At 33.2% G+C, this 13521-nt stretch overlaps 1 protein-coding gene across 1 annotated transcript; it reads left to right on the plus strand.

Moving 5' to 3' along the window:
• Positions 1 to 3183: 3183 nt before the first annotated feature.
• LOC132642160 (transcription factor bHLH55-like) lies at positions 3184 to 6926 on the plus strand. Its single transcript, XM_060359423.1, has 3 exons — positions 3184 to 3890; positions 4727 to 5077; positions 5883 to 6926. The coding sequence occupies exons 1-3, from the start codon at positions 3276 to 3278 to the stop codon at positions 5979 to 5981; spliced, it is 1065 nt and encodes a 354-aa protein (XP_060215406.1). The 5' UTR covers positions 3184 to 3275; the 3' UTR covers positions 5982 to 6926.
• Positions 6927 to 13521: the final 6595 nt, after the last annotated feature.

Genomic DNA, 13521 nt, shown 5'->3' on the forward strand with positions numbered 1-13521 from the left:
ATCCTTATCACTAACAGAATCTTTTCATTAAATACGTGGCATTTTTCTATTGGTTGGCTTATAAAATTAATTAAACTAATTAACTTTTGTAATATTGACCAGATAGTGCCCCCCACCCCCCGACCGGACCCCCCCCCCCCGCGTGATTTTTTTTTTTTTGTAAAAAAAGTTGACTTTTTTTTGCACCCCACCCCGCACCCCTACCCCCCCCCCCCCCCCCCGATGCAAAAAAAATTAATATTTTTGAAAAAAAAAGTTTTGACCTTTTTTTTGGTTTTTTTAGCTGGGAGGGGAGGGGGGCGTAGGGTGCGGGGTTTGGGGGTTGGGGGGAGGGGGAGGGTGCGGGGTGGAAAAAAAAGTTAACTTTTTTTTTTTCAGCTGGGAGGGGAGGGGGGCGTAGGGTGCGGGGTTTGAGGGGGGGGGGGGGTGGTGGTGCAAAAAACCCAAAACAAAACGTCAATTTTTTTTTTCAATAATATTAATTTTTTTTGCGTCGGGAGGGGGGGTAGGGGTGCGGGGGAGGTGTAGGGTACGGGGTGGGGTGCAATTACAAGCAATAAAAAAAAGGGAAGAAAAAAAAGTGGAACTCACCATCTCCAAACTCATGGGAAAAAAAAGTGGACCATATATTATCAAAATCAAGCAATATCAAAAAAAAAAAAAAAGTGAACCCCATATTAAAAAAAATATAATGTTAGAAAAAAAAAGTGCTGGCTTTGTATTCGTAACAAACACTAATATAATAAAGGTTTAGATATGGAAAACAAACTACAATGTTATATTAATCGTGTTTTGAACATAGTATATGTATATATATTATATGCATAAAAATAGTACAAACTAATAATGTCTAAAAAAAAAAAAATGTCCCCCATAAAGGGTGGACCTCATACTAAACAACATCAAGCAATAAAAAAAAATGGAACCCACCATCTCCAAACTCACTGTAAAAAAAAGTGGACCCCATATTAACAAAATCAAGCAATATCAAAAAATAATATACGGAAAAGGGCCAAAAATACCCTCGAACTATTGAAAATGGAGCAAAAATACCCTCCATCCACCTTTCAGCCCCCAAATACCCTTACCATCCACCTATTGGGTCTAAAATACCCTTATTGCTAACAAAATCTTTTCATTAAACACGTGGCATTTTTCTATTGGTTGGCTTATAAAATTAATTAAACTAATTAACTTTTGCAATATTGACCAGATAGTGCCCCCACCCCCCGACCCGACCCCACCCCGCACCCCTACCCCCCCCCCCCCCCCGATGCAAAAAAAATTAATACTTTTTTTAAGGGACAACAGACGACGAACCCATGCTTTATATAGTTTTTTTTTTTTTTTTTTTTATATATATTGCTTGGTGTTGTTTAGTATGAGGTCCACCCTTTTGGACATTATTAGTTTGCACTATTTTTATGCATATAATATATATATATATATATATATATATATATATATATATATATATATATATATATACTATGTTCAAAACACGATTGATATAACATTGTAATTTGTGCTCCGTATCTAAAACTTTATATTAGTGTTTGCTACGAATGCAAAGTCTGTACTTTTTTTTTTTGACATTGTTTATTTTACTACTATTAGGAAGAGTGAGTTCCAACTCACTTTCTCGTCACTTTTTTTTTTATATATATACTATGTTCAAAACACGATTGATATAAAATTGTAATTTGTGCTCCTTATCTAAAACTTTATTATATTAGTGTTTGCTACGAATGCAAAGTCTGCATTTTTTTTGACATTGTTTATTTTACTACTATTAGGAAGAGTGAGTTCCAACTCACTTTCTCGTCACTTTTTTTTCTACTCTACTATTAAGAAGAGTGAGTTCCAACTCACTTTCTCGTCGTCCGTTGCAATTTAATAATATTAAAAAAATGTGGGCCCCATATATATTATTTAAACAACAATTAATATAAAAAAATTGTGGGCCTCATAATTCTAATATATATATATATATATATATATATATATATATATATATATATATATATCCGTTCCAATTTAATTTTAAAAAATTGTGGGCCCCATATATATTAAACAACAACTAATATTAAAAAAATAGTGCAAATTAATAATGTCAAAAAAAAAAGTGCACCCCGTATTAAAAAATAAACAATATTCATGTAATTTTCAAAGTATCTCAATAAGTCAATAATGATGGATTCATTGCCGCATGCGTATTCGTAGCAAACACTAATATAATAAAGTTTTAAATACGGAGCACAAACTACAATATTATATTAATCGTGTTTTGAACATAGTATCCCATATTGACAAAATCAAGCAATATATATATATATAAAAAAGTGACGAGAAAGTGAGTTGGAACTCACTCTTCCTAATAGTAGTAAAATAAATAATGTCAAAAAAGAAAGTGCAGACTTTGCATTCGTAGCAAACACTAATATAATAAAATTTTAGATACGGAGCACAAATTACCATGTGTGCTTTGCCCACAATTTTTTTTTTATATTAGTTGTTGTTTAAATAATATATATGGGGCCCATAATTTTTTTTTATTAAATTGCACGGACGACGAGAAAGTGAATTGGAACTCACTCCTCTTAATAGTAGAAATAAATAAAAAATAAACATGATACAACTTTGACAAATGAATTTTGGCAGTGTGCTAGTTGTCAACTAAGAGCGAAAGAACCAGGAGGGTCTCAATTCAAATTCCAAAGGACAGATGGTTTCTTTTAATATGTTTAAGATTTCCTAAGTAAAGTTACTTGGTATACCGTCCTGGTAGGAGGTAAACGATACCCAATAAATAATTGAAATACACACAAGTTAATTCGGACATCACTATCATAAAAATTAATTAAAAAGCTTTGACCACAAGGAGGTTTATTCCAGTGTAGGTGCAAATGACTAGCCAAAATACATAAGCAAATAATATAAGATAACCTCTCACAAACAATTAAAAAAGGGCTTTAATAAAAAAAAAATTATACACAGACAATGCAAGTTTTTCTACACTATAAAAATTCTTTCCCACTATCTGTGTAATAAAAAGCTAGTGTGAAAGCAAGTGGTGGGACTAGAAGCGTAGATATGAATAGTAACCATTCAAAAAACCAATAAACAACTATTAGTTTATTGGTTTGCTTTGGTCAGTGTATTATCTTCTTGTTTATCAAGATATCAAAACCCTAACTAACGTATCTTGTTCTTTATCATCTTTCAATTAGAATAACAAAAAGAAGATCAAAATCTATTAGTGCTTAATTAGTTCAATGGATGATAATTATCTTTGGGAGATCTTCACTAATAAACAAAATATTAGTGAAGATCATGGAGATCATCACCACCAGCTACTTCAGATTCCTAATTTCCAATTAAATGGATTTTTCCAACAAACTCAAATCCATAATCAAGATTTGATAAGTGATCCTCATGTTTCTTCGCCAATTATTACGCCTCAGTTCCAAACAAGTTGTGATCAGCTATGTAAATTTTTACCAGTCAAGAGAAGTACTTCAATTATTACACCTCAGTTCCAAACAAGTTGTGATCGGCTATATAAATCTTCAGTCAGCACAAGTACTTCAATTATTGCGCCTAACCATCAGTTTCCAACAAGTTGTGATCAGCTATATAAATCTTCAGTCAGCACAAGTACTTCAATTATTGCGCCTGATCAGTTTCAAACAAGTTGTGATAGGCTATATAAATCTTCTGTCAATAGTAGAAGTAGTAATCTTGATGATGATAATAAGAAGGGGCTAAGAAGTGATGAATCAAATGAGCTCAAGAAAGTTGTGCATAGAAATGTTGAAAGGCAAAGAAGGCAAGAAATGGCAAATCTTGTTGCTTCTCTAAGATCTCTAATTCCATTTGAGTTCATCAAGGTGATCTCTAGAACTTACACTTTCTACTTTCAATTTCCCCTCTTTATCAGCTGATATATATATATATATAGATATTTTTTTTTTGTTTTTTTTGTTTTTTAAAGTTAAGTTATAGAGTATCAATTACAAGAAATAAGTTGCCTAGATCAAGTATATATCAGCTTGTATTTTACATTTTTACCCATATTTTCAGATAGTGTTTGTCTTCTTGTATGCTCTTTGGACTCCCAAAAAATGCCAACGCGCTCCTGTCTAATTCTCCGAACAGCACTATTTTTGGAGGATCTGCCACGCATCTGGCGGACTTTTTGGATAGTTCGAGTAATATAGATTGTATATAGTGCATATTAACTTTTTCATCCATTTAAGTTGAAGTTGAAAAAGAAAATTTTGGAAGTTTGAACTGAAAAGTTGTGCTGGACATAAATTTCGCTTGCAAAAACAAAAATGAAGATTTTGTAAGTGAAACAAGCAAAATTGTTTCAGTTACAATACTCCTCAAACAAAATTTTCAGTATTTCAGTAGTTCTTCAAATAGTTATTTGTAAGTGAAAACCAGAATTTGCAAACTCTAAAATGTTATCTATGGCCAAGAAGTATATACAAACCTCTTAATAACAACATCGTTTGTCTGGTTAGTTTTTGTTTGCTATAGTGAAACGTTGTCACTGAGAACATATAATACAACATAACATGAAAAACAGTTCAGAAAGAAAAAAAAATCCTTAGTTCTTATAATGAAATGTTATTATAGAGTATGAATGTTATAGATTGAGCGGTGTGACGGTATCAGCTTGTGTTATTAATATGGGGTGAAGTTTATTGCAAATTTACAGGGTGAACGGTCAATATCAGATCACATGCAAGTAGCTGTGAATTATATAAAGCAATGTCAGAAGAATATAGAAGAGTTGGATAATAGAAGAAAAAGGATCAAAAATATTTCATTGGATGATCAAAATAAAAGTTCAACAAATTATGTGCACAATCATAATAGTAATAATTGTGTCACAGTGAACAAATGTGAAGATGGCATGGAGATTTTGATTAATGTCAATAATGGCCATAAAGAGGAAATATTTTCATTGTCCAAAGTGCTGAGATGGCTACTTGAAGAAGGGCTAAATGTGGTTAGTTGTGTTAATTCCAAACATGATGAATGGACTTTGATCAGGATCCAATGTCGGGTAAGACAGTTAAGCCATAATTTGTATTTCAATATCTGCAAATAATAGTTTGGTAATTAGTATTTGAAATACTAATAGAATATACTCTCTTATTTTTCTTTTTAGTATGTTAAAAAGGAAAAAGAGTGACACATTTTTATATTAGGTTTTTAATTTCAACGTTTTTATTTTACCTTTTTTCTGTAACTTCTTTTTCCGGACTACTGCGGTTTTCTTTTCTTTGAGCCGAGGGTCTATCGGAAACAACTTCTCTACCTTCATAGTAGGGGTAAGGTCTGTGTACAGTACTCTACCCTCCCTAGATCCACTTTGTGGGATTACACTGGGTAAGGTGTTGTTGTTGTATTGTTATTTTCATTTTACCTTAAAAGGCACTCTTATATAGGAATGACATGACATGACAATTGACATGTTTAAGATGACAAGATTCAAAAGGTATTTTGATATGTTATACATATCTTTAGTTTAAGACCACAAGATTATCAAAAATTCTATTTGCATACATAAATTTTGTGTCCAATTAAACTAAGACACCTACAATGAAACGAAGAGAAAGTAAATGGCAAACCATGTTTGAGAAGTATTTCAGTGAAATAATGAAAATTAACTTACAAAAAACATCAGCTTATTTTTGAGTGAAATTCATATATCTAATTACAACTTTACTTCCAAATATTTTTCTTATTTTTTTCACTTCAACAAAAAATTATCCACACGTAGAATGAGTACCCCATGAGTACATAACATGCTGTGCTCATTTATAAGGAGTATTTACTCTTCAAATAAATTAATCATTATCTTGCAGGTAAGTGATATATCATCAGGTCTTACTGCAGCTGGGCTGCAAAAGAAACTGACTGATGTGATTAATTATCACAAAGAAGGAGATGGATTCAGAGTTTAAATTTGGTGCGTTTGATTTTCAAAATTCTTAGCACTGAACTAGCTACATTTCTAAAGTCGTGGTTTCAAAATCTAACATATGTTAAAATTTCGTTGTTTTTTCACATGTATATATATCTTGTGTCAAAAATATTGAGTTTGGTTGAGTACTCACTATTATCTATCAAAGAATAACAAGGTTTAGTCAGTGGCATATCCCAATACAAGTTTGTGGGTTTGACGTTAGAGAACCAACTCGAGCTTCTAGCCTTCTATGTTAGTTTGTGCGAAAAATAAGTATTTTAGATATATATGTATTTCAAAATTTGCTCTTTAAACTCATAAATTAATATCTAGCGTCTAAATTCTGGCTCTGCCACTGTTATATTTAGTTTGTGTCCGGACTACCTTTAGCAATGGCGGAGCCACATAGAACATATAGATCAAAAATTTGTTGTCTTTGTATATATATTAAATCTTTGAACATTTTTTACGAAATTTATGATTCCGCCACTGGCCCTTAGTGTTATACATGTTAGTATCTGAATATATTGCTGCATACAGTTTTTATTATTATAAGGACTTAATCTCAGTGTTGAGAGCATTCGAGCATGTAGCTAAAAGTAAGACACCTCTTCGCTGGCTAATGTCCTTGCTTACTTGTAAAGTTACATATATATTCCAACTTTGTCTTAATTATTTGATTGCTTAAGATATGGCTTCTTTTTTTCTTTTTGGTCAAAGCATAAGACATGGCTATGAATTCATAATGAGAAGAAGAAATATTTTCTTATGCTATTATAAGGTTCTTGTTACTACTAGAAATAGAAGTTTTCCCACCAACATTCAGTGGGAAATTTGTCCTATAGAACATGATTTTCCCACCTCATTCCTACTGAATTCCAGCTCACTGGGAAATGCATGGTGGGAAACAGGTTCACATTGAAATGCTGCGAAACTTCCTAATTTTTCCGTGTGATAATACTACTTTTAATTCCCCCCCCCCCCCCCCCCCAACATTCAGTGGGAATAGCCACTGAACAATTTTCAGTGGGAAAATAGTAATTTTTTAGTAGTGTGTATTATTAAAAGTTAGTATTTGATACGTGTATTAGCGCAAGCTGATTCAAACACAACAGCTTTATGGGAAAAAAAGTAATAATAAATTCTAGTATTTATTAACGGATACATTTATTTTATCATGTCCGATGTACCCACTACAATAATTGATCATGATATACTGTATCTTAACAACTCATGTTTGTCCCAAATCATGTAGCTCCCCGTGGGAAGCATAGTCTTAACTAGGGCTGGGCATAATATGATTCAAACCAAAAAAACCGATCGAACTGAACTGAAGTTAATTTTGGTTTCGATTTTTTGGTTTATTCCGTCCGGTTCGGTTTAAATTTATAAGATTTCAACAATTCGGTTCGGTTTTCGGTTTATGCAAAATTTAATTCGGTTAAACCGAAAAACCGAATTTTAACAAGCCACTTTTTTCTTGAAACATATATTATATATTCCTTATACAATTCCTTGTAGATTTTTAATAAATTTCCTCAACAATGTATCTTAGAACACCCGTTAGCATATTTTCTTGTGACAATGGGTGATATCTTAGTAATATTAACATTGCAAATTGTGAATAAAAAATGTTTCTTGGTTAGTGGTAGGAAGATGTGATACAACATAGTTTGACAAGTAGGAACTATTTATAATCTCCATTCCCTCTGTCATATCTCTTGGATTGTAGAGAAGATGTTGACTGATAAACAAGAAATACTAGTAATAGAGGACTTAAGTGAAATGCAAGGAAATTTCTGTCACTGCATTAATTTGTATTTTGGCTGATGAAGTGATTATTATGCAGTCAACACTTCTACTGTCTCACACCGAGCTCTATTAGGATTTTCTGGAATGATGAAGTATCGGCTTAATGCTTAACTATGTCATCCATATCTAAATCGAAGAAACCGAACCGAAATTGTAAAAACCGAATTGAACCGAAGTTATTTCAGTTCGGTTTTGGTTCCCATTTTTTACAAACCGAAAACCAAAAAACCGAACCTAACCAACCGAACGCCCATCCCTAGTCTTAACTGTTATCAGTATTTTTTTATTAGGTACGCAAGTTGGATATTAAATGCTTTTCATCTTCCCTTTTTTGGCCTTTTCTTCTTACCCCTATATTGTCAAACTAATAAACATGCATGCTACTTTACTCTGTCTTTCCATTTGTGGATTGAGTTATTTACTTGTGTTGGTGGGAGGTAGCAGGTATCCTATAGAATATGTAGTCGCACTCAAACTAATGACATCACCATTAACATATATAAGTTTGTGTGTATTGAGAAACTTTTTCAATAGATAAAAATGTGTGTGTATTGAGCAACTTTTATATAGTGAGCTTCTGTGTAACCATATGAAACAATAAGAATAAAAGATGCCTACACTTTAATTTCTTCATGGCTCAATTGCTAATATGCTTCTTCTTTTAGTTTTAGGCATGAAGTGTATGGTGAGGCCGGTACTGTAGCTAGTATATATACTCTTGTAATATGTTTTGGCCGGTTGGAAAAGCTTTGTTATATAGATATTCTTTTGCCGAGATTTTAAATATGTAGCCTTTCATACCATAGCAGAATTCTTCTTGGAGGAGAGTTGTTTGCCCGGGGAACTGATCTTGCCATAATATACTTCTACCTATTATAACATTGGCGCAAAGTCAAATATATTAGATGAGCTTGCTGCAATCCGATCTTATATATCCCTATTGGAGAAAGCTATTGATTCCATTACTGAACCAAACAAGATTAGGATTCTCAATAAAGCATCTGCTATACATTGTAATTCTTTAAAGGAAAAAAGTGAAAAGGGGGGGGGGGGGGGGGGGGGGGAGTGGGTTTAGTAGCACCTATTTCAGTTCCTAGGAGTACAAGAAGCTGTATATACATCAGATTTTCTTGCTTTGTCAGCCAAAATACTTCCCACACACAAACATGCAGGTATATCACTTCTTGATTTCAACACTGCCTTAATATCTTTGGAGTTGGTACTAGCTATCGCGACCTGTTTGCACTTAACTCGATGAGTAACAGAGGCTGAGACGAAGCACTTGGATATGAAGACATCAAGCGTGAACGGTTCCATATATAATAAGCTACCGTATGTTGTTTGAACGAAGCATGTTTGTTTGGATGCTTGGACTTTTTCCCCTTCTGATATGTGTATGGCTGGGTACGAAATCTTCCACCCCGAAAAAGCTTCTATGTGAATTGTTAGCCTGTGAAATGACACAAAACATGTCATAGATACTTTCTTTGATTTATGTTGCTGGGGACCTTTAATAATGCACTATGCCAAAAGAACATCTGATATGTTATAAAATTACAAGGTTATGTGCCTCATGAAAGCACCAAAGAAAGTCAAAGCACTTAAACATCATGCTTGAGCAACCTCTGCAGTTTTCTTTCCCCTTTTAGCCCATTATTCCCTAAGAAATGCTCAAAACAAAAGCGAACGTGTGGTTGTTACAATAATCGCATACATAAAAACATGTAAACAGAGTCGCAGTGGAGATCATGTACTGTTAAAAGAACTATCCAGACATGGCAGGAAAGACACAACTGTGTAAACAGGGTGGAAATCATGCAACATGCTTAACACTCGACTCATTGAAGCATTTACCATAAGTTCGTATGACGAAAAGAGATTTTTTTGAGGTCCTTATACTCATTATGCCTAGCACTGAATAGCACTGAATAGACTGAGTATTCACCTAATCAAGATCTCAAATCAATACTCCTAAAAGCCATAGTTTAATTATGCCAACAAGTCTAAATATGCTTAACAGGAGATCATATTGCTCTTGCCTGACAACAAGTCAATTTGTGGCACTCCCAAACATGGAGATTCAACTTTTCACTCACAAAGCGTTAACTGTGTTTTCATGTCCAAACATAACTTAAGTTAGATTTACATTTTTGTCAACACCTTAAAATAACAGAAAGACGTCATATACATAACCTCATAAGTGAAGCTCAAGTCTCAACAAGTTAATTAAAGACCATTTGCATAAACACAAGTAGGAAGCAAGCTAACAATTGTTGTCACTCCTAATAAATTGAAATCTTTTTATGTTATTGTACAAAATATGGAGGCAGTGAGCCAGTGACACTGTACTAACTAGCTCAGTCACTTTTCTAAACGAAGAGTATATTTACTCTAAATCATAGAATTTAGGGGTATATCGGCTCATGGTTCAAAGAGGGAGGGACCTAAAGACCAATGGGCAATTTGCAGGATTGTCCTTCACTAGGGTGGTCTTTAATTTTTGCCCCTCAAATTGGTAGTCTTTAATTTTTGCCCTCTGCCTTTGCAAATTCTGCCAAAGGCAGAGGGAAAAAATTAAAGACCACCAATTTGAGGAGCAAAACTTAAAGAAAGCCAATTTGAAGGACAAAAATTAAAGACCACCCCAAATAAAGGGCAATCCGCGAAAAAAAAAAAAAGAAGACCAATTATAAGTCTTTTTTTTTGCGCGGATTGCCCTTCATTTGGGGTGGTCTTTAATTTTTGTCCTTCAAATAGGTGGTCTTTAAGTTTTGGCCTTCGCCTAACACTCCGAGGTTATGGGTTCGAATCCTAGCTCAGTAAAAAAAAAAAATCACAAGACAGAATTTACATGGGCATAAGCAGAATTTCTGTCCATGCAAATTCTGCCTGTGCCCATGCGAATTCTGCTTTAAGGCAAAATTTCTGCTTGAAGAACAAAATTTGAAGACCATCATTTGGAGGGATAAAAATTAAAGACCACCCCTAGTGAAGGCCAATCCTGCAAATTGCCCATTATAAGTGGGCCGATTTTCATACAGGCCGTCACCACAGTTGTATATATTTGGGCCTTTACAATAGTTCGGCCCATCATAATGCTTTACTAGTATGCTGTTGTTAGCTGACCATCAAATATGTAAGAGCATGAAGTAATGCATATCTGATTGATCATAATTCGAACTATAGAGTTCTCAATTTGAGATTTTTGAATTCGAGTTCTCCTCTCCTGCTGATTTTTTAAAAGCAAAAATAAAATAAAATGAGTGTACATATACATCATATACTCCCTCGCTTTCAATTTATGTGAACATATTTTCTTATTAGTCTGTGCCATAAGGAATGACTTCTTTCTATATTTTGAAATATTTTACTTTTATGCTATAATTTATAGCCACACAAAATATATGTGACTCATTTGATACCACAAGTTTAATAGTCCCCTTATTCGGGCTGGTCTTTAATTCTTGCCCTTCGCCTAGAATACCATGAGGTTCTGGGTTCGAACCCGGCTCAGGCATAAAAATTTTAAAAAAAATAGCAAGGCAAGGCTTTTGGAAAAGTGTGTCTTATGCGGCATAGGTTGCCAAGGCATAACTAAAGTTCTACCGGATCCGGCAGAGGTTGCCTTATAAGATAGACTTTTAGTTATGCCTTAAGGCAACCTCTGACGGAGACAACATAGGTTGTCTTAAGGCATAACTAAAGTTATGTCGGATCCAGCATAGATTGCCTTATAAGGCAAACTTTTAGTTATGCCTTAAGGCAACCTATGCCAGATCTGACATAACTTTAGTTATGCCTTAAGGCAACCTATGCCGCATAAGACAGACTTTCCTCAAAGCCTTGCCTTGCGAAATTATTTTTATTTTTATGCCTGAGCAGGGGTTCGAACCCAGAACCTCAGTATTTTCGGCCATTTTTTCAAGCGAAGGGAAAAACTTAAACACCACCAATTTGAGGGCCAAAATTTAAAGACCACCCCAAAAGAAGGGCAATCCGCGCAAAAAAATGATCGGAAAATGCGCCAAGTATACCCCTTGTTATACTTTGGATTCAAAATGCCCCTATCTTTATACTTGAACACATATATACCCCTCATTTTAACAGATAGACACGTGCCATCATCCTATTGGTCTATTTTAAAATATTCCCTAATTAATTAAAAATCAATCCATAATCCGGTGTCCAATTAAAAGATCCATAGCCATACCCGATATCCAATTAAAATGCCAGCTTTGCCAAAATAGGAGCAATAGACCTATAGGATATGGGTCTTTTAATTGAAAATGAATATATATCAGTAAAGAATTTCCCTTCGTTATCCAAAGTGTGATTAAATTTAAGATTTAACAACTGAAAATAAAAAATTAAATTTTATGCATTTTTTTTATCTATAATATCAAAATATACTCCCTCCGTTCACTTTTACTTGTCCAGTATTCTAAAAATAGATTTTCACTTTTACTTGTCACTTTTAGCATATCAAGAGAAGAGAAGACAATTCATTTTTTCCTGTTTTACCCATAGTATTAATTACTCACTTCAAATCATTTTTCAAATCCAATAAAAATATGCATCAATTAATATGAATACATTGACAAATTATGTACTTCATTTATTATTTCTTAAACAGCGTGAAAAGTCCAAAGTGGACAAGTTAAAGTGAACGGACAGAGTATTATTTAAGTTTAATGCTATTATAAATGTATAAAAATTCGATGCAGTAGTCAAAAAATTTCGAATCCAACCATGCTATGATATAAAGGTTTGACTTTGACTCATCGACTGTACTATATAACTTTTAATTGACAAAAAAAAGAGTAAAGTTGGTTTTTCAGTTATATTTTCCTTCTAAAACCCCAAAAACCCTAACAGAGAGAAGCTGTTGTTTGTCAACAATGGCTATGTTGCTCAGACTTATTCCTCGCTCTACATACAAAAGCGTAAGTTGGTTTTGTTCATTTTCAGCATGTTATATTATGTATGTGTTCTGTTAGATGATCTGAATATCTATCTATAGCTAGTGATGAATAACATCAATTCTTGATTTTATTGTAAAAAGGTGTAAAGAAAACCCCATTTCACAGTGTCTGTCTTGATGACGAGACTTTTATTGCAAAATGTCTGAAAAAGGTTATCAAATTCCAGGTATTTGATCTCATCCTATTATAAACTTAGTCCCAGATATATGTGACATAAGAAAATAATATACATGCAATGTTATCTTCTCTAGAAAATATTTAATCCTTTTTTATTAAATTTTATTGTTGAAAGGATACGTTGTTGAAAGAGATAAATTTTCGTACTAATTGAACATATAATATTACTCAATTAAAGCTCTTTTGCAACTCACCTACCTATATATATACCTAAGCTATTTCACTTTTTTAAATTTATTCTTTTAGTATATCATATTTCAACTTGAGCAAAAACTAAAAAGAAATTTTTGTCCAATTTGACAATACTATTTTTTTTTATCAATCTTGTTGTCTAAGAAAACTAGGCATGCTAGGTTGGCTTTTCATTATTTAAAAAAAAAAAAAAAAAAGATGACTAGCTAGCTAGCCAAAATACACAAGCAAATGATTAAAAATGAGATCTAACATTTAAACATTGTGCAACAAAATTATATCAGACAATCCGTCTTATTTTCATGTTATTAATTTATTTTATATGGACAACTAATAAACCTGTAGCACATTTTAAGTGATTCTATAATATAAAAA

Source organism: Lycium barbarum, chromosome 5, assembly GCF_019175385.1.
Source record: "Lycium barbarum isolate Lr01 chromosome 5, ASM1917538v2, whole genome shotgun sequence".
NCBI lineage: Eukaryota > Viridiplantae > Streptophyta > Magnoliopsida > Solanales > Solanaceae > Lycium > Lycium barbarum.

Bases quoted from the DNA above. Each gene is read 5' to 3' on its own strand.
- LOC132642160 (XM_060359423.1), top strand. From the start codon at position 3,276: ATGGATGATAATTATCTTTGGGAGATCTTCACTAATAAACAAAATATT. The intron at 3,891-4,726 runs GTGATCTCTAGA...GCAAATTTACAG, and splicing joins TTCCATTTGAGTTCATCAAG to GGTGAACGGTCAATATCAGA. The intron at 5,078-5,882 runs GTAAGACAGTTA...ATTATCTTGCAG, and splicing joins TGATCAGGATCCAATGTCGG to GTAAGTGATATATCATCAGG.